General features: G+C 41.1%; 1 protein-coding gene across 11 annotated transcripts in view; it reads right to left on the reverse strand.

Annotated features, from left to right (window-relative positions):
- The window catches only part of atp8a2 (ATPase phospholipid transporting 8A2), a 51,047-nt gene extending 29,485 nt beyond the window's left edge, over window positions 1-21,562 (reverse strand). For 2 of the 11 annotated variants that reach the window (XR_006399757.1, XM_044339624.1), the window contains exons 1-20: window positions 17,105-18,282; window positions 12,224-12,368; window positions 8,935-9,034; window positions 6,968-7,066; window positions 6,818-6,863; window positions 6,525-6,565; window positions 4,520-4,593; window positions 4,143-4,212; window positions 3,596-3,723; window positions 3,002-3,113; window positions 2,382-2,550; window positions 2,091-2,218; window positions 1,909-1,986; window positions 1,686-1,774; window positions 1,338-1,382; window positions 1,011-1,086; window positions 713-901; window positions 582-631; window positions 425-494; window positions 223-307 (exon numbers count right to left, since the gene is read on the reverse strand). Coding sequence is in view for 10 of the 11 variants with exons in the window: in XM_044339624.1 (XP_044195559.1) it covers window positions 223-307; window positions 425-494; window positions 582-631; window positions 713-901; window positions 1,011-1,086; window positions 1,338-1,382; window positions 1,686-1,774; window positions 1,909-1,986; window positions 2,091-2,218; window positions 2,382-2,550; window positions 3,002-3,113; window positions 3,596-3,723; window positions 4,143-4,212; window positions 4,520-4,593; window positions 6,525-6,565; window positions 6,818-6,863; window positions 6,968-7,066; window positions 8,935-9,034; window positions 12,224-12,368; window positions 17,105-17,282 (1,972 nt within the window). In the remaining variant the exon portion in view is untranslated. Of the gene's footprint in view, window positions 1-222; window positions 308-424; window positions 495-581; window positions 632-712; window positions 902-1,010; window positions 1,087-1,337; window positions 1,383-1,685; window positions 1,775-1,908; window positions 1,987-2,090; window positions 2,219-2,381; window positions 2,551-3,001; window positions 3,114-3,595; window positions 3,724-4,142; window positions 4,213-4,519; window positions 4,594-6,524; window positions 6,566-6,817; window positions 6,864-6,967; window positions 7,067-8,934; window positions 9,035-12,223; window positions 12,402-13,114; window positions 13,216-17,104; window positions 18,283-19,715 lie in introns of those variants that run through there. The other 9 variants (XM_044339622.1, XM_044339621.1, XM_044339623.1 and 6 more) reach the window with 9 other exon arrangements.
- Window positions 21,563-21,967: the final 405 nt, after the last annotated feature.

Below are 21,967 nucleotides of genomic sequence, written 5' to 3' on the forward strand. Positions count from 1 at the left end.
AACCACAATTCAACAAAACCATGATAAAAAAAGCCTTTGAATACAAGAATTTTGGAAATGTGTACGTGAAATGTACAGGTGAATCCAAAAGTAGAGTTGACAAAGAAACAATGGATCAGTAAAGACATCAACACAAAGAAAACTGAGTATAAAGTGAAACAAAAAGTATTTTCAAACAAACAAACTCAAATACAGCTTCTGCTCCCGCTTTCTCTCTCTTACCTTCAGTAGCAAATTGTTCTAGATGAGCGACGGTTAATTCTTTGTACTGCGATGCCTCAGTCAGACGTTCAAAAATGACATTATCCTGCAAAAAAAAAAAAAAAAAACGATTCAGCATTAAAATGCAATTCCTTGTGAAAAGTTCTTGAAGAAGCTCTTGAAGACTATTAGATAAATTACACTGATAATGAGATAAACATACAGCTCCTTTGCAGTACAGCCGCAGCTTCCCATTGGGAGTCCTGACCACCACAGACATGCGTTTACGGTTACTGTAAAGGAAGGTGGGTTTAGTTTCAAAACACACTTCAGTTACAGAGTTATTTATTGACTGAGAAGAAAATGTATGGAAGTACTACCTGGAAAACTCCAGCACATTCAGTAGCTCATAACTCATCTCTTTTCCTCTCTGAAATACACAACACATAATGTCAACTCCTTGCATTACAAAAATAATCTACCACAGTAAAATGTGCATATATACACTTACAGCTTCAATGATGACTGAGTGCGGGGTCCTTGCAGTGAAGACAAAGCCGAGTCCTTTGGCTCCTTTGACCAGTGCTCCTTCATCTGGTGAGGAGGCCTGGTAAATGATCTGGTTTCCCTCTATCTCTGGGACCACTGTGTGGCACACTGCCATCATAGTCAGGAACTCGCAGATCTGAGGTGATGTAGGCTGGAAACACACACAACCAGAGCAGACATGATTATCAACCTGGTCAATTTTGTGCAGAATCAATTTGTTGTAAAGAAAGAAATCAGAGAAGATCTTATGAGACACCTACATGTTCTTTCTCGATGTTCTGGATGAGAGTTGGGTCATCAAACTCCGTCGAATTATTGCTGTTGGAAGGCAGATTGCTGTGAGACAAAAACAGTAATTCAAAGAGGAATTAATCTAACTATTATATAGACAAAAATTTGAGAATTTCCTGGTATCCAAGCAACAAATCCAGTATTTCAGGATAAAATAGGTGTATTTTTTTTATCCATCATTCCAAGCAAAGCAAACACAGTACATTGGTTTCTCAAAGCATGCTGAGACTAAATAAAGAATAGTGCATTAGAAAAGGAAGACAGATGAGAGGGACGGTGAGGAGAAGGTCACTAACCTGAAGTCTTCCATTGAACGATCACAGTCAAGATCAGGGAAGTGGCTGCAGTGATTAATGAGGTTGTATAGCAAAAGGAATCAATTCAGTTGATGAGTTGATTAGTTCATCTGATCAAGCATGCAAGAGTTTAATAAACTAGTGAATCAAGTAAACTAATAAACAGCTCAGTCTTTACTACAAGTTAGTCTGAGTCATGAATTCATTAATCAATTAGGGATTAAAGGAAACAAAGATGTATTTAGTGACATTCTGAGCTCTTTTTCTTGAAGTAGATGGCTTCTTCTACAGGTAAAACTACTGTAAGAGGCATGACTGAATTTGCAAAAAGCAGAAAAGATGACTGACCCATAAGTAATTCCCGCAATGGTACACTTCTTAAAGTGCATGACGTTACAGGTCAGAGTCCCTGTCTTGTCGGAAAAGAGATACTTCACCTGCAAAACACAGACAGATGATAGGAAATTAAAACAAACTCTGTTTTAATTGAGAGTATAGATGTAGTGGCAATTTTGGGCATTCCTACTTTCCATCCTATAGCCACTACTTATGGGGGGAGAGGGGGACTGACCTGGCCCAGTTCCTCATTAAGATTGGACGTTCGAGCCATTGCTGGTGTGTCTGTCTCTGAGTAGTACATCTCCACATCCTGAGGTTAAAAAAACAACAACAAGCAAATTAATGAGGAATATTTGATCAAATATAGTTTTTAATATTTGAAAACATGCATTACAAAACACAAATGGTTTGTACCCAGTTGATGAAGAGGGCCTGTGTGAACTTGACCACCTCCAGTGTGACCAGCAGGCTGATGGGGATCAGGTTGTTGTAAAGGATGATGAACGTCAGCAGGTTATACGCAAAGTTAGTGGAGATGTCACCTGCATGCAAACACACCACACTCTTAAAATGTGTGCTGGTCCAACTTCCTTAAAATCTGAAGAAATTTCAACCTGTGATCCAAAATCAACACATTTCATTCTTGTAAGAAAAGTCAAGTTACAGGTTGTGAAGTGTGGTGTGTGTTGGTGTGTGTGTTCTCACCAGCCCGGGACAGGTACCAGCAGGACTCTTCAGTGTGTTCTCTGTTCCAGATGGCAGCACCCACAGAGCTGATCAGGGCCATGACCAGCAGGATGCCGAACAGGACCAGGATCTGCATATTGGTGACTCGCTCTACATTAGAGCGCTTTAGTGGTGCCTTGGTGGAGTTCTGGGAGGAGGAGAGGTCAATTAATTCAGTAAGAAACACACAAAGACAGACAGTTTCATACAGTTACAAAGGTTTCTCTACAGAGAATAAGTCAACTTGCATCACTCTGTAATCCCATTTATTTTCTAATTTAATTTGTCATGACACAAAAACACGTGAAATTATTAAACGTTTGTTTTTGGGTTTTTTTTTTACATTTTTTGGCAAAGCAATTTGTCAGCAATTCAAACCCTGTGACTGAAGAATAAACTTACTTCCCAGCTTGGATACTCTCCCAGTTGTAAATGAGTCACATAGTTAATTAAAAGTCCTAAACTATTTAGATGAAGTTCACAAGGAAGGGAGATTTTAATTAGTACAAAAATGAAAATCAACTCCAAAATGCCCACCCACTCACATGTTATGGAGCCTTGACTCAGTATACTGAATCCAGACAAGACATTAAGTTTACCTGCATCAGTTTGGAGTCATGGCCAGTGTAGACAACAATTCCCACAACCCACTGCGTGTTCCTGAGCTGGGCGCCACGCAGCAACACCTGGTCTGGACCTAGGGGAGCAGCACTGAGGAGAAAAAGAGGTGATAAGCAACTAAACATGATAAATGAATGTAGATTCAGGGCAACCTGGATTTTTCTTTTTTTGTGAGTAAAATAGATGCATGGTGTTAATACTCCTGAGTATCATACTGAGTATTTTCTTCTTTCAAGACACCAAACTTTACCTTTTTTGCCTCAAATGTTTATTTTATGAAACCTTTTGATTAATTCAATTAATGAACAATGCAATGCTTTTACTGGGAATGGCTGCACTTTCCTCTTTCCATCTCATTTGTGCTGTATCAGATAACTATAAAATCTGTATTATGCAAATAGTTCTATGTTTTCTCTGCCAGGTCTGTTTTTACAAAGATATAATTTACCAAGAGACTTATTGGTTAAAAATTTAAGAATTAAGCAAACAATGAAAATGCACCTGTTATAGTCCATTAATAACTGATCGTGAAAAAAATTATGTATGTATGTGTGTGTGAGTGTGTGTCTCACTTCTGGTTTTCCAGCCGCAGTGTACCAGTGAAGTCATACAGGTGTCTGTTGGGGCCTTCACACTCCAAACGGCCAGACAGTGCCATCAAATCCTCCAGGTTCTGAAGAGCAGCTGTGAGCGAGAGACCCTGGATGACAAATTAAGTCAAGTTTTACTTTACCAAACAGAATGATCACAAACCTCTTTAAAACACAAGGTTCATAAAAACTTAGGTACTAAACGGGAAAAACACCAATAAAACCAGGAGATAGAAATAAAACAAGAACTACAAGAAACACAATCACTTGTGTGTGACCATGTGGATCTTAGATTATCTAAATGAATGGTCTTAAATTAATTTATTCATTTGAAAAGTGTTACAAAGGGCAACCTACTACAATTAAGAGCAAAAACTTTTTAAAATTTTGGTTTTGCAGACTGTTTTTACAACATGCATTTGAGGTCAGTGAGGAAGTTCCACAATGACCACATGCCGAATCCATGCATTGAGAATACTGAGAAACTACGGGAGTCATTCTGCTCTTGAGATTTGCTCCAGTGTCCTACCTGTCTAATCTTCAGGTTGGTTTCGCCATCCAGGTTGGAGGTCTCAGTGTAACACATGGCCTGTGGTTCACTGTGGAGAAGAGGCAGGGTCTCATCAAAACATAGTAGTGCTGAAATTAGTAGTCTATAAATCAGCAGACAATCAATCCATGACATTTTTGATCATCCTTTAATTGTTAAAATCGTTGATTTCCTGGCTTCTTTATTTACAGCCTCTAATAATATTTACATTAAGAAGTAAATATGTAAGTTTAAAAACATACACACTACAAATGATTGGAATACATTAACCGAGCATATTAAAGGACATGCATTCACAAATGCATATGCATGCCCACAATCAGAAACACACATTCATACACACAGTGAAGTCTGACCTGGAGGACACAATAACCATGTCAGCTGGAAGGTGCTGGCCATTGGTCACCTTCACTATGTCTCCCACTGCCACCTTGTGGCCAGGGTTCAGCAGTGCAACAGTGGAATGGGGAAAAGAGAGGGAGGGGTGTTAAGGCAGAGGGGAAGGGGCAATAGGACGGGGTAAGGGAGGAAGACAGAGAGGGGGGAAAAAAGGCATGTCAATTAGTGAGCAGCCAAGAGGCAGCAAAGACGGAGAGACGAAACATAAAGTGACAGTGAGCACAGTGGTGCATAGCTTCAACTGTTTTGATTAGGCTGCAACAGGGGTGGACAGAGTAGGACACAAAGGAAATTACAAGCATGTAGATAAGAGAGAGAAAGAGAACAAAATGAGAAAAAGTTGAGTTCACTGATCAAATCAGTTCTGGCACACAGTACAATGCTGCATAAGTCACAACCAGTGAGAAAATTCAGCCTTGCAAAACTGGAGGGTTTTGAAAATTCATTCTGAGAAACTACATGACAGTTTAAACCATGAAGAAAAACAGAAAAATACTTGTGAGGGCACATTGGATTACTCAATTCCAATGAAATAACTATATGATAACATCAGCAGTCTGGGAAAGTATTTGGGGATGTCATCGCCAAGTTGGACAGGCAAGTTAAAACAATGTCAGACTGTGCTATATCAGTCTAGGTCTAAACTATTTTATCATGTTCTTCCGGCTGCTTGTTTTCCTAGGAACTGAAGAAATCAGATTGTGTTCAGGTTATAGAGGAGTGGAGGTAATCAAGACTACAACACATACCATGAGATGTGATCTGAGGAATGTTGACTGCTGCATTATTGACCACAGTAAGGGCAAATTGGCTTTCTACCAAAGCACTACTCTAGTGATCTCACAATGTGTAATTAATCATCACATACAAAGCACAAGGGGAATTTTTGCATGTTACTCCAATTAGTAGGAGGAATTACAAAATCCTCAAAAATGAAGTTTAGGATTTACAATAAAGGCAAAATGTGTAATCAGTGAATAACAGAAATTTACAAGAGAAGTACAGATCTGTCCATTCACAGAGAGAAAGGCTCTCGAAAGCAGCTGGAGCAAATTCCTTCACCTGTTCTGACCCTGAAAAACAAGGGGGTAAATTCCTGCTCTACACTGTTGTCACTCGCATAACAAAGACTCTAATTTGATTTGATTTGACCTGCTGGACCAGGGCTGTACACAGCTGGGTGCAGTTATAGAGTACGTAAGACCAGATCTCAAAGAAATAGTTACTCATTTGATTTACGAGAACATACTGTACTTAGATCATGGATTGCACTATAACAACTTCCATTTGTTTCAGGTAACTTTAATTTGGTTTAAGATTATGCAGAAACTGCAGAAAACCAAAATATTCAACAAACAAGATCAAGGCCAGAAACAACAAACCAGCTAGCTCACTTACTATCTGGCCCTAAAACATCGATACTTATTCGCAAGATATCTTTTTACTGTCTCGCATCCAAAGCACAGAAAGATCCTGACCCAACAAAGACTGAGTGACCACAGTCTGGCCACATAAACGAAGCACACAAGAAATCCTAGAAGGGGAGAGAATGTGTGATCAATGCACAACAGGTGAGACAGAGACAGAAATGCACCTTCTCTGAAACTGTAATGTAATCATTTAAGAAATATGATTTGCTAATCCCCAATTTCACAAAACTAAAGGAGTCAAAAGCATCATGTTGCAGTTGCAGATCAATTGCAGTAGATATCTATTATATTATATAATTTTATTACTGTTCTGTTTTTGCAGAAATTCTTCCCTAATTGTGGCATCTTTTGGTTTATTACCTGGATGTTTTTTTAAAAGTGTGGACACACCTTGCTGTATCCAAACAGTACTGTAGTTTCAATTGCTAAATTGAGTATGTTAAACTGGATTGTAAAACTGAGAGAGCAAGAGACAACACAGCAGTGATGAGTGAGAAAGCAACAGAAATTAAGTCTGTGATAGTAGTGTTACCTGTTTCCAGATGATCGTCTGCCAGGCTCCGTTACGCAGCACTGAGAGACAAGGACAACACGGCCATCAGTCAACCAATAGAGCAGCTCTCATACAGTATTCAGAGCCACTAAACTTTTGTCTGAGGCTGCGTGGCCTGCACTATAGTGAGTGACAGACAACAGCCATTCAGTCCGTCATGAAAGGAAAACAAAACCACGCAAATAGACATAAGCACACTCATGGAAAAGTGCACAGACAGTTGATGCACATTAATAAGCACACACACACACAGACACACATGCAGCCGATACCTGTTGTCTTCTTTTTGTTGACTGTGTTATCTGCTTTATGTCTTTTCTGTAAAGAAATCAAAGAAGATGTATTAGTTTTCAAGATAATTACTGGGTGTCCTTCCCACACTTAAAACATTTACAAACCCTAACTCCTGCTGTGGTACTCACATAGTCCTCTATGATCTCTTTGATCCCGGCCACGGTGAGGATGAAGATGAGCGGGACAAGTGTTGTGTAGCGACCGGTCGGTGATACATCAGGGATTTGCTGATGAGTGGTAAGGTAGGGTTAGGTAGGTAAGGTGAGGTAATTTTAGTTATATTGCACCATTCAGACACAATGTAATTCAGAGTGCTTTACAAGGGCATAGAAATACACTGAAAATAAGACAATAAGACATTAAGATTGCATTTAAACAACAATGAAAACAACAAAACAAAAACAAGCAGATAGGTAGTTAAAGATTAATAAGATGGTGCCTATCTAATTTACTGGAAAGCTGCAGTGAACAATAATGTTTTGAGCCGTGATTTAAATGAGCTCGTTCAAGGAAGCTTGTTCCACAGGTAGGGAGCATAGAAACTAAAGGCTCCTTCACATGGCTTAGTTCTGATCCTGGGAACAGTGAGTAAGCCTGTCCCAGATGGCCTGAAGGGTCTGGGTGCTTCATAACGTACAAGCAGATCAGAAATGTATTGTAGAGTTGTATGTAGAGTCAAGAGAGGCAGCACTCAGAAATCATTGCTAATAGTGAGTGTTGAGAAACTTAGAGTATTCATTATGGATCATCATGGCACAGACAAACATCAGTTGTTACTGCATTAGGCTTTACACAAGCTATTCACAAGAACTGATCCAGGTTGCATTCTCTTACTGACGGTAGACCAGTTGAGACAGATATTGTTTTCATCATCTCAACATCCCTTTATTTCAAATCACACAAGGCAGTGAAGTATAATGATGAATCCTTGGAGGGCAGGTGGAGCCATGTTAGCAAGACAGATGTTAGGCTGAATTCACACCAAATCAAGCGCTGTGGTGAAAACACCAGTCCTCCCATTCATTTGAATGGGGGTGGTGGGTAAACGCTACAGGGCTGGGGGCCACAGGGGTGCCACAGCGGCCTGCAGTGAGAAAGTTGAACCCGAATAATCTTTTAGAGAAACTCAACCCGACATCACACTGCAGTGGCCAATCACATCCAGCGATCAGACTGATCACAGTTGTACAACCCTGCCATGAGGGAGGACATAACTACACATTTCTCTTTGTTTGATAACTTTAAAAGTAAAGTTAGACTTTGCTGACAGCTTCCTGACTCATTTTAAAATACACGAGAAAAAAAAGAGAGAGAGAGTGCAAGCGAGCTGAAAGCACCAAAGAGAGAGAGAGAAATAGAGAGAGAGAGAGAGAGAGAGAGAGAGAGAGAGCAGCAGTAGTAGAGCAAGCTAGAGAGTGAATGAAGAGAGCGAGCAACGGTAGCGAGAGTGAATGAGAGGAATAAAACGTTATTTTCTGATTGTTTCACAGAGGTTACAAATAAACCTGCCCACACCCACACCCCACACCTCCGCTGCAGAGGTGCACTGCAACGCTTGATTTGGTCTGAATACTGCCTTAGTGTGACTTTCCATGAGGCTCAAATAGAGGGGAAAAAAACAAGTGCTCCTCTTTCCCTACCATCCATGGAAAAGAAAATGTTGTCATTCAGTCAGGTAGGGACAACAGCGTGCAATCTAGTGACTATCCTCTATGAAACTTCTTCCTATTTTTACAATTTTTTCATCTCAGAAAAGTTCCAAAATCTGTCATAAGAAAAAAAAAAGTAAAAAATAAGCAATATCTAATAGGTATATCTAATAGTATGATATAATAATAGTGGCTTATGCCTGTAACCCATTTGTTAATATTCATCATAATTATTTACCCTAACATTTGCCATTTAGAAATCAATTTTCAAAAATTCATAATACAGTATTTCAGAAATAGCTGGGGCTCTGGGAATCCTAGAATATTTCAAAGTAGACTCTTATTGATGCTGTTCACATCTAAAAGCCAGTGCGGGCCACAGACTTAAACTGAAACCAAACAAACAGCACACCGCTGTTGTTAAGAGTTTTGTGTGTGAGGTTTACCTGCATGAGTGCGATGAACAGGAAGAAGGCGTTGGCAGCCCGCCTGATCTGCTCATACAGGAATCGGGGCAGAAAGGTGAGGACACCATACTTTGTGGTACTACAGAAGAAGAACACAAAGAAAGAAAATACTTAACACTTTGTTTACATTCAAAAGATGAAGAAGAGCCAAATAGTGCATTAGCAAAATGCATAAATGGTGTGCTAATGATTTTTAGCCAAACACACTACAACAGCATTATCTTAAAGGCTACATAACAACAGACTCCATTTGGGTTTTAATAACTGCAGCACTTAAAAAAATCTTAACACTCAATTGTGCCCAGGGAGAACAAACAGAGCCATTATGGGCTGCACACACATTACACCTATAAATAGACCAAGACTTTTAATCCAACAACCTAAATTTAGACCGGACACCCCAGGAAATAGGTACAAGAAACCTTGGCAACCTCAACCTGTCTGTCAATCAACTGTATTGATCAGACAACTATATTGATTAGCCTTGTTATAGCCAGGAGCTACCGTAAGAGCTTTTACAGTAGAGTCTAAAAATAATAGAGTCAACCTTCAAGTCAAGGCCTGTTGGCGAACAGTAAGAGGTTCTGAAATGACTTTTGTTTAATGGATAGTGCGTGTTTGTGTGTGTCTATGTGTGTGTGTGTGTGTGTGTGTGTGTGTACCTGTGTGTGTGTGTGTGTGTGTGTGCATCAGTGCATACTGAATGGCAAACAACAACCCTGCATCATAGTTCAGGATCTCCTAAGATCTCCTAAGCTAGAACCACCTCTCTCACACACATAGACAAGTAAAAAGAGCAAGACATACAACACACAAAACCGAGAGGCAACAGCTGTTGGTCTGTCACACACACAGACGCCGAACACCTACACAGTATCCTGACCCTGATGCTCTAGATACCTAGGATTTAGTGACACTACACCTGTGATCCAGTGGATAAATCTGCCTTAATCTAATCAAAGACAAGTGATACCAGAATCCTCACACACACACACATGCTCACACACAAACACGTTTCCACCAGACCGGGGTGAAAAAAAAAAGAAAAAACATCTGGCTGTTATTTTTCATACTATAGATGTCCAACTTTGTGGTGGTGTTAACAGCTGTTAGCTGCAGGGGTTATGCTCTCCTGCTGATGTGTGGCTTTGTCGTGTTTTTATAAAACAAGGCAGGTGTTCTTCATACATTAAAGGCTGAAAGTAAACACTGAACTGAAGTCAAAGAGGAGTCATTCATCTGAGTGGTAAAAAAAAAAATCAGAACACTGGCAGGTAATTGGTTGAAAAGTGAAAGTGTTTGTAATGAAAGTTCTCCTTTTATGTGTGAGTTTAATAGGAGAGCTGGTTACTTTTTACGTTTGTGCAGGAGAGCAGCACTAATGCTCAGCTTGTATAAAAGCAACTGCGGAGGGTGAAATATGGAGGTGGAGGACACAGGGAATGGAGAGGAGGTGAGCTGGGTATATAGATAAAAGCTACAAGGCTTTAATCTCTGAAAAATCAATAAGGCTATTGAACCTTTAAAACAAACTAAAGAGTTACAGGAACACTGGGACATCAAAGGGCACGCCTCTTGAACCAGATCGCTCCTGTGTCTCCAATCAGCATACAGCGAGGGAAGGACACCACACATGATCCAATCAGATGACCCAAGGAGTACCCGCCTTAATCTTATTAGTAGAGCAGAAATAGGCTCTTTTAAAAGTGAAATTGAATCTGCTGACAATAATGGGAGGCCATTGAATGTCAATTGACTAACGACAAGCTCTCCACTCACAGAACATGAGCCCTGTGCTCCTTTGGCGCCAGCCACAGTTAGTATATACAAATAGGAATAATAAAAAAGTAAAGACAAGGGACAAATTACATCGGCGTCTGTCTGAATCAAACTTAAATACTGTTTGCCTGACTCGCAGTATTTACAACCACTGCTGAGGCCATAAAATATGCGATGACATATGGGATGATGGTGATAAAAGAGGTTCTCCACTGCACATGCCATATCGCCCTGCCCATGACCCTGCCTATGACAGAAAAGTACATACGAGCAGAATATTCACTTATATGTTTGCTGCTGGATCAAGGGGTCAGGGGCCACTACAACACAGCAGCACAACATATGAAATAATGATACTCTTGTAAAGTGTGCAAATTAGACTGTGGTCCTAGATTTGTAGTCTTCGTGCCTGAGCTGCTCAGACCGCATAATGTCATGACTAAGAGAATCACACCTACAGCCTTTGACCTGGGTCTGAGAAATTAGATCAGACAGCTTTTATCCTCAGTGAAATCCTAGGCTGTCAAGCAGATGAAAACACCATCCACTCATTTTACAAATATCCCTCACAGTTTCTCTAACAACACAAACACAGAATACACCTATGATCGGATAGACACAGCTAAGGCGCTCTCTGTATTTTATGTAAACACATGGGAATGTAGTTACTTTACTTTCATGGACAGTCTTAAACATTCATGAGTATATATTGATTAAGTAACACAAGCATGTTAAGTTGTTAAGCTAAGTAATTTTCAACTGAGATTCCCTCGTGGACTTGAGGCAGTGACATAAGTCAGCCTTGGCAGAGCTGCAAATGATCACTTAATAAGTGAGTTATTAACGGCTTATCACCTGTGAATTGTAGACCCTAAAGAACTAAAAAGGTTTTCCTTTGAGGTTCTTTTAGTTTACTATTATTATTTACTATTATAATATTATTTAAGGCAAAACTAAAAGACGGGAAATATTTACGAGGGAAACAAAACAAAACAAAACCTGAATAGTCCAGAGTCTACTCAGCAGACATGGCATGCCAGGTAGAAAAACATACAAACAGGCTGTAACAGGCTGTCCTGACAACATGGGTGTAAAGCCCCTGTGAGCAAATATCGACTCTGCTTTTTGGTGCACAAGTGTCCTTTAGAATCCTGACAAGCTGACCCTGAATTCTGACCTCCCTGGAAAAGGCTGCAGCCCAAAAAATACATTTGTCTTATAATTAAACATGGTCAGGTCGGGTTTATCAACCTTTGATTAAACACAAAAAAGTATCAAATAAGCTGACCGTGGATTTCATAAGTCTGGTGCGGCGTAATTTTCTTGGCTGCAGTTTGTTTAACATTGTTTAAAACTTCAGAACAACATTTAACTAAAGCATTTAATTATCTTTGATCTACATAACCTCTCTGCTCAGCTCTGACTTCCAGTGTGTGGAAAAAGTCAGTGCATAAGCAACACAACATACATCATAAGAAGTGGCACCTACCTGACATGGTTGTCGCAGAACTTGGTATTCTGTGGCCGGTTGAGCAGCACAATCCGCGCCGTGGCGTCTATGGGATCCGCCTGGGAAGTGGTCCCGGACATCTCATCATCTGCCTTGCGGTAACCGGCGGACGAGCAAGCAGGTCCTGCACCGTTGGATTGATGGGAGAGAGGCGAGGCTGAGTGAGTGCGAGTGAGAGACAGAGATAGAGAGAGAAAGCAAGAGAGAGGGAGAGAGAGAGACAGACATAGACTGGAGACGAGGTTTACAGTTCAAAAGCGAAGGCGACCAATTAGTACTAGAGGTTACTGTATGCTGATGTATGCTGGAGCCGATGGGGTCGATTCAATGACGTTTTCCGTTATAAACACCCCCCTCCTCCCCTTGTCTTTCAGTATTATTATGCAGGTACCGTCAATGCACACACGCGCGTTTCGCGACGCCCACGGGACCCCCCCGCGTATAATGGATGTGCTGAGGGATGCACAATGGCGAACAAACACGCAGGGTTTGCCTGTTTTATCAGCACGTCAACTCCATATGCAACAGAGAAGAGCCGGCGCACATCACGCTTGTTATTAGACTACATGCACAAATGACCCCCACCCCCCACCCCCAAAAAAGTGACAGAAGAGGATGCAACACGCTTCTCCTCCTGCAGACTTTCTGCTTCCCCGCCCGACCGGCTTTGTCATCTCCAACCATTTTAAAGCGTCGTGATCTCCTCTCATTCACCCACGCATGAGCTCCAGGAGCAGGACAATTTTCATCCTCCACTGCGCCTAATAACGAGTGAGTATGTCTGGCGCGACATGGCCATTGTGGGAAGTGAGAGACGCGCAAACGGGTCTGGACGCCACAGTTTACTCAGCTGGTACAACAACGGCAGACCTAGGCGAGGACTGATGCAGCAGCACGCCCGTGCCTACTCTCTCCTCCTTCGGCGTTGCTGAAGAGGAAGCTCCCGGCCCTTGTGAAAGATACTGGACCCCCAAGCTCCGCCGCCGTGTCATCTGGCCACCTGCCGCCTCGGGAAGCCTTTTTCCGGCGCGATTTGGACTATCTCCTCCCTCCAATTTGATGCTGAGCTGCTCACTACTACCAGCCGAGACAACGAGAGGAAGCCATATGGAGCTCCTTCAGTGCAGCGGAGGGGGAAAGCCGGGGCTCCGCTTTTAAAGGGCCAGAAGCCTGATATCGCCTTGGGGTCTTACGGTCAAGCACAGATGGGTCAAATGACATCCCCGAGACAAGAGCCATCCGTCAGGAGATCACTTTATGTCGCTTCCCCTCCGCTGCGATGCCTGTGCAACAGTGACCACTCCACACAGGTTTCTGCTCATCTTTCTGGTTAGTTTGTTTAGTGTAGATGCGCCATGCTGTATCTCCAGCAAATAAGAATATTATCTAGAATACATTTATCTGGTCAGCCACTCAAAAAATCCTGACAATATTTTTGATAATATTCTTATATTATTCCCAAAAGACCTTGTAGTGTAAATTTAGAGCTCAATTGTTCATTTACAGTGAGCTAATATCACTAAATATTCCGATATTAGCTTTATAATAATTCCACAAGCACTTATTTCTCCTAAAATGTATTATTGTAATTCTAATTTTTGGATCTGTGCATTATGCATGTCTGTCTGAGGCTATGTCTGTAAGTGAAAAACAACAACAGGCTAATTGCATTTATAATTTAGACATGAAAAAGTAGTGGCAGGGTTTCGCAGATTGAGTTTCCACAGTCCCGAAACTCTAATTCCGCAGCACTACAACAATAGAATAAATAACAGGATCACTCTCTCCCCTCATCAATAACCAAAATTAATTCAATATCATTATATTCCACTCCACTCCACTGCTTCTTGTTCTTAAGAAGGCAATGAATTGTAAAATGACCAAGATGTCAGCCAGTCAACCATAATACTGGATGTGCTGTCAACTTTTCCATTGAAAGAGTCATTAAGGCCTGTGTGTTTACAAGAAACAGCTACAAACATTGCACTCCCAGGCAAAATGAGAGCAAAGCGGGAGGTATTTTCCATAAATTAGAGGACAATATTTATTTTTTTCTGTGGTAATATATTTAATTCCCATTCTCTCCTTACAAAAGAAGCCTGCTTCTTCAAGGAAACTGTTAAAAACTCCAACCTTAGCATAGTGCTATTCCACACCACACAGGCACGTGTCTGCACAAGGCAGAGAGCAAGGGTCAAAGTCTGTCCAAGCAAAATGATAATAAAGCAGCCTATCCCTCATCTCTCTATCTGTTACCAGGCTGTTACCTCTGCACCCATTAGAGCTATATGTGTCACAACTCAGCACTGACTCCACATTGCAAATGTCACTGGGGTCAGTCAAGATAGTGGGTGATTGTAAAGAAATGATAAAGGATGACACTAGGTCAAAGGTAGAGAGGGGCAAAGCACATTAACTACATCTTTTTTCCTGTCACCAAGCAACCCTATTTTCTATATATTTTCTATACCTTGTGTTCATTTGTTTTTGTTGAACTATTTATTGTGCCCCTCATTCCCCCCACATCTCTACTTTTTAACCCCTTTACTCTTTACCTTTCCAAACAGATCAATAATGGCTTTCTCAGCAGCCCACTTCGGCTCTGATTCATCTCTGAGCAGATCAATGCCTCGGTTACTCATCTCTGATGGAGTAGAGCTGCAGTCACCTCCGTAACTCATTACTGATGCGCCAGTGATGAGTCAGCAGCAAACCCGGGCAGAGCACAGCCAGGTAAATTACACATGAAGCACCCAGACTAGCCGGACAGGTACCATAGGTCTGATAACCTGCAGCCAGAACAGGTAAGACTAGACTGATCCCCCTTCAACAAACACCCTGCTAGCAGATACTGCTGGCCACCCATTTAGTTGCTGAGGCTTAAAAACAATCCTATGCATTAATCAACGAGCAATCTTGTTTCCATTATGTAGAGAAGATTAATAGTCTAATAGTTTAATATCATTAGTAGTCTACAGTATTAAAACAAACATTTTACATAGCAAGCAGATGAAACAACCCATTCCTATGAGCAGGGCATGGGTAATGTAGTCTCAAAATGCATACAATTAAATCCATCATAGATGTAATTTGAAGAGGATGTCACACGTCATGCTTCATCATATCTTAATAGTGTACACCAGTTGTGTTTTGGGTTGAACCCAAGGTGCCCTGGCTTGATGCCAAACTTTCACTGTTAGAAAGCAGGCTAGGCTACTGAATAATGCAACGAGACAGGCTGCATAATTCATCTACATTTTCTAGTATGCTAGAGCATATTTCACCAGACACTCTGCCTTGGTGCTGAGCCCAAGCCTTCACTCAAGGGACAATTCACATGTCAGCCACTATCGCGGCGTCTCCCTTGGCGGCTCTGTCAATTAGCACGACTTCCAGAATTGTGTTTGAAATGGCACAAACGTAACTTCTGAATCGTGCCTAATAGAGATGCACTATCTTCCAAACAACCAATTCAGAAATGTAATGAGCCAGAAAGGAAACAGCTATGAATCATAATAGCATTTATAGTAGAATAGCTACAATTATCTCCAGCAGTCAAAGTACTCCCGCCCCCACAAGGCAGAACAGATATTCCACTATTCCCTGTTTTATTATCTGAAAAACTGTCAAAACCATTTAGATGCAATTACACATGGTCTGCTGAATGTGCATGCACAAATCAGATTAATATGTTATACCGGCATATTTTGTCTTCCTGTCTTTGGCAACATGGCGTTAAAGTTGTTCAAGTCATTGCCTGTAACAGCAAGGTCTCAGGTTTTAATCCTCCAGCAGCCACAGGCCCTGTCAAAGTGTTCTTGAGCTACACACTAAACCACAATCACCTCGCTGATTTCAAAAACTTAGACTTAGTTAGATCACTAAAACACAAATTATCTTGCCCCATTTGTCTCTGTCCAGTCCACAATCCCACTGTGTGATCAGGAAAGTATTACCAACAGAACGTCGTCTGCCTGGTTGACCCCTACGTCCCATGGCTGTCCGGGTCTCCTAGGTGACCTGGAGGTCCTATGTGCAGGTCCTGGTTGACCAGGCTGCTAGTGTTCCCAGTGGGTCCATTTGCCACCGTAACGGAGTAGGAGGTAAGGCAAGAAAGCCTCTTACAGGCCAAGTGAGCAAGCATGATAATCCCATCTGTGTCTGCTCTGCAACTTCACCTACTGCTAATCCATACTCTGATAATCCTACAGGTGAGTCTGCTACACGCACATGAACACACATTTCGCTAGTGTATGCATATGCACATATACACATGCACACACACATTGATAGTGTATTATACACACACTCTCTCACACGCGCAGGTGAACATACAACTTTTAATGCCGGAATACATGCAAAGCCCCTACATGCAGGTACTCCCCTGCCCAAACTCTACACCCAGCAGTCATATATTGTACATGCATGCAGCAGTGTTCATGTGCATGTGCTTTCCAGGCATGCCATGTCCATAGATGCATGTGTTGTGTGTTCTACAGCATGCATATATTTTCATATTGAACGATTTGCCCCAGTGCATAGCGATCTGTCTTCGTCAGCACGGTCTGACATGAGTGGTCACCCCACTACCTACAAGCACATGCAGTGAAAGGGTTAATTCCTGTTTAGCATTCATCACTCCAGGCCCCAAGGAGCTACAGAATATTCAGGGTCAGCAGCAGTAATATCATGTCTTAACCTTTTCAGACAAGATCCAGAGACACTTGGTAACTACACATTGTAGCTCTTGAGGGCCGGAGGTTGGCAGACAGCTGCTCCTAGCTGTTGCACATGGCCACATGCACCTTGGGACTCCAGAAACAAACGGGGCGTCATCCAGTCTAATTCGAGCAAACTCACTTTTGTCAAACCTGTCTGTGAGGCGGGCGCGCATGGTAGCGCCTGGGTCCTGCAGTTCAGAAGCCTCCTGCCTAATGGTGGTCAACACTAACTGCTCTGTGGGCGACAGAGGCCGCGGCGGGAGAAAACAACACACACAAGACAACAAGTCAATATACACATACCGCACACAACACATCTATGTGTCAGTAACTGCACTGTAAATGTGTTTGTATGTGCCTGTCATGGGAAGCATTCTGTAGTGAGATGAGATTCATGCCTGCATAAGAAAATGTGGGTCTGAAGGGTTTACACAGAAATGGACTTGGCTAAAACTTTTGTAGCTTGCCCATGAGTGCCCCCTTGTGTTCAGCTCATGTAAATACCTCACTGCTGCAATTTATTAGGCCTCCCTTATCTCCCAAATGGCATCTTCAGCAGTTGGGCAGCCACGGCTACCAGTCTTTATCGTTTGAAAACAGACATATTGTTGACAGTTTGCTGAGCTGCATGACTCACATTAAAAAGACCCGCCAACACAACATGTGTCCTTACATTTGAATACAAATCCATACGGTAAAATGTGAACTGCCTTAGACAATCTTCAAAAACCATAAGACATCTTGATTACAGCTCGTTTAGCTTATCATAACACAAAAATACTTTTTTTCTACAGTATAATGTGTTTTCTCAACCAATGTCAGAAGTGCTTTATGTGCCTGTGAGTAGTTATGCATAAAAGGTGGTATTAGAAACATGGTCAGAGTTTATGTCACCCACTTCATAAATACAAACAAAAGATATGATATGATTCTGTGTGTGAATGTGTGTATGTGTAAGTAAATGTGACAGATTGGAGGCTGCAGACGTCATCACCAGGGATGAAGCAGCTCGCTAATTGGAGCAAAGAATCAAGAGCTCAGGCTCCAAGAGATTAGAGAACAGACACCATGGAGAATCCAGGAGGGTGCACATGTACATAATGACTGACACTCTTAAACAACTGTTAGACTCAATGAGACAAAAATAATCTCCACTAATATTAAAGAAATGTCCCACATTATCTGGTCAGATATAAACAAGAATTAAGTAGCGAATCTCACAATCAAACCTCTTCCACATGAGGGTCAAAGTCACATACTGGCCAAATAAAACAGAAGTATGTTTCATTTTTGAGGCCACCTGATACCCCATTTAAACACAAAATACAAATATTTATGAAACTGGTCCTGAACCCTTATTAACTCTAACCTTTCATTGGGCAAAAATGTGCTGCCCCAGTGTCAAAACATCCAATATTTTAACAACTAATATATGTGGGAACCTCTGGCCTGAAGACAGTGTGGCCCAGTTGGCGCTCATCTCTGCTCACAATTTGCCCTGCTTTCTATTTCTGGAAGCTGCAAGAGGCATGCAGCTACACACACACACACACACACACACACACACACACACAGACAACAGCAAAGCAGCCGGACAATATGTGCCAGTCACTATTAAAACCCACTGGTTGAGCCAAACACATGCTCCTCTCTTCCAGGACAATCCAAACTCAGTTTGCTATGTGTGAAATCATAACATCCCACGTTGACTTTAAACATCTCCATCCTCCCTCCAATTCCTACTGTATGGAGAGGATGAACCATTTTCTGCCAGAAAGAGTGACTATAACCTATACTATTAAGTTTGTCATGGAGGGTTTATTTAATATAAACAGCCCTGGTCCATACATGGTCCGGAAGACACATGTCATGTGTGCAGCTGTTTAAACCAGCCCCTTTCCAACGCTTGAGTGCCATAAATACAGTGATGTGAAAACACACATGTGCGTGGCTTTAGAGATTCAATTCCGGACGCGCTCGGAATAAAAAGCGCTCTTTATGCGGTCACGTGGTGTTTAAGTCGGCGAGGTAATAGGCTGTTCTTGGACTGATCTATAGAAGCTGAGTTTGGACATTTGAATCGCAAAATTAATTTAAATATTTAGATATGAGCTATCTTACAAGCATATCAAGAAATCGACATGTTTTTGCGAATCGACCCATGCGAAAAAAAATCCCCATATGATGCGATTGAGGAGGTCAATATACCACAATGTCTGTTGCAACAAAATTATATAATACCATAATGATGCCATAGGAAATACAGTACATTCAGTATAGTGACACGATCGCACAACGGACTCACATTCTTCCTATGAAGAGCAAATATGCTGTTATCGTTTCGTTACAGCACAGCAAGGATCCATATACTTATCATGGTCATTGCTATATAGAAATACCAGCCTATATAGAGGGCAGACGGTGCTACCTGAAGCAGCTGCACCTGCAGTCTCCAACCGGTGCCAAAAAAAAAAAAAAAAAAAAACTGAGCGAGGAGGAAGGATAAATACCGGTACAGCAGATCTCTCCACATGCATGCTGCAGTCCCGGACAATACTGATCCCCGTTATTATGCCAAGCACATAACCGCACGATTATGTCCTACAGGCCGCTATATGCTCGATCATTATAGGCCTATTCATGACACTGATAGAAACTGACAGGTCACGAATTAAGCGGCGGGAGGGAATCAAGATCGTGAGAAAGATTACATAGGGTGTTTGGTTTTGTTTTTTGTTTTTTTAGCTTACCTCCCTCGCTGTGTATCTTCTTGGCTCTCCGGTTGAAATACATCTCGCTGGTAAACAAGAGTCGGTCAGGCTGGGACGAGGAGGTCGGAGAGGTGGCATGCTCATGGCTCACCGACAGACACACAGGGGGACGCTGCTGCGGGCCCAGGCTGCGGACGCCACTGCTGCTGCTGCTGCTGCTGATCGGGGATCATGATGTCTCGGCAGCACAGCGGAGGTAATGTTTGTAGGGAGATAGCCGCTTCAACCAGCGTCAAGTTAGACGCAACTTCCGGTTACTGCTTCAATATATAGTAGGTTAAAATATACTCATCGTGGTGTGGTGGTGCAGCTGTGGACAGAGTCAGGTTTACATTAGATTACAGTTACAGGCTAATGAAAATAATTGCGTGATAATTTAATCAGATATGTGTCTTATTTAAGTAATTAAATTGCCTATGTTTCTTTTAATTTAAAGTATTCCTATACTTTTTCATAAATGTCATCAATAGCAGACATTACTTGTTTAGATAACATGTTATATAATTAGATTTACATCTTTATATAAGTACATATTTGCCTATACTGAGGGCCTCACATCCATCACTACCATGTGTACGCTAGTTGGTTTATTTTTAGTAACATTAAACTAGAGACTTGTCCTGAAAATTGCATTACAATTAATCAGCAACTATTTTGATAATTAAATAGTCGTTTAACAACAATGTTTTGAGGATTTGCTGCCTTCTTCTCTTTTTTGATATTACAAATTGAACATTAAAGGCATCACTTAGGGCTTAAGGAGATCGTTTTGGTAATTTTTTCACTGTTTTCCAACATTTATAGACCCGAATAATTAATCACTGACTTAAGTGGCAAATTAATAGATGGTGTAAATAGTTGTTAGCTACAGCCCATCAATTAAAAGCATTTATACATATTGGTAAAGCTTGATTTTGAAGGGCAATCGCCAGACTTCCGATCTCGTCCCTTCTGGCTTTACAGACTGGGGTCCGTTTAGTTGAGCCACGGGGACGCGCATCGGATGATGGGATACGTGTGCGCTCCCGGCCTTTGGACGCAGAATACAAAGATATGTTACCAAAACTGAATAGTTTTCAGAATTGATCTTCTATCAGTTTGTCAATATTTAAGAGCACTATCACTAATCCTAGTGAAAAATAGATTTTAGTGTTTACGTTTTTATTAAGTAATTTGTTTTGGGGGAGTCTGAACTCATGCTAACTGAAAATAAAATGTTTATTTTTTGCTAATCATTTAAAGAGAGACTATGTAACCGGTTACGTTAATTGTTAAATACTGGCCACAAATGACAACTATTCTTTCCTATTTAATCATAACTGCTCAAACGTGGTGTAACACTGGCATGAGCATTAACAGTCAAACTGAGTAAGTTAATGTCAGTTATAACTTTGCTAACATAAAGCTAGACAACATTATAACCAGTATATACCAGAACAAGTGAGGCTATAGTGGCAGAAACACGGTGTGTATTGAATTTAGCAAGAGTGCGTTAAATTTCTTCTGAATTCAACTCTCCATAGGGGGAAAATATGTAATTTCTTCTTTCAAAACTTAATAACATAACACATAGTTTTTAGCACTCACCCTATCAGTGAACCAGTTTTACGGCAAAACAAAGCTACCAAAAGGTTCATACAAACTTTTCAAATCACTCCTGCAGCATAACCCACCTCTCTACTGTCCATTCGTTTGCTCGATGTGTTTCAAACACGTAATTGTGGCACAATATGGATAAATATTTAGTGTAATAAAGAACAGCTTGTTCGCCGTTGGCGCTCTTAACCGTTGACATCTGCCGTTAGTAAACACGCGCGCGCAACCTTCTCTGTAACCATAGAAACATTTCTGGTTATTTATTTATATATTTTATGTATTTACCATCAGTGGTGGAAAGTAGCTAAGTACATTTACTCAAGTACTGTACTTGAGGTAACTGTACTTTACTTGACTATTTTCATTTTATGCTACTTTATACTTCCACTCCACTACATTTCAGAGGGAAATATTGTGCATTCTACTCCACTACATTTATTTGACAGTTACTTTTCAGATGAAGCTTTGGCATAATGGATAATATCACAAGCTTTTAAAATGCAATTCTTAAAGATGAAAAAGCAGTGTGTAGTCGGGGTCATATTTCAGATGTCTATGAGTTGTTAACAGCTCCACCAAATACTGATTTTTCCCTCTAAACTTCTCATATGGTTTAATTTCAATAAATATTCAAA

The sequence above is a fragment of the Thunnus albacares genome, chromosome 21, assembly GCF_914725855.1.
Source record: "Thunnus albacares chromosome 21, fThuAlb1.1, whole genome shotgun sequence".
Lineage (NCBI taxonomy): Eukaryota > Metazoa > Chordata > Actinopteri > Scombriformes > Scombridae > Thunnus > Thunnus albacares.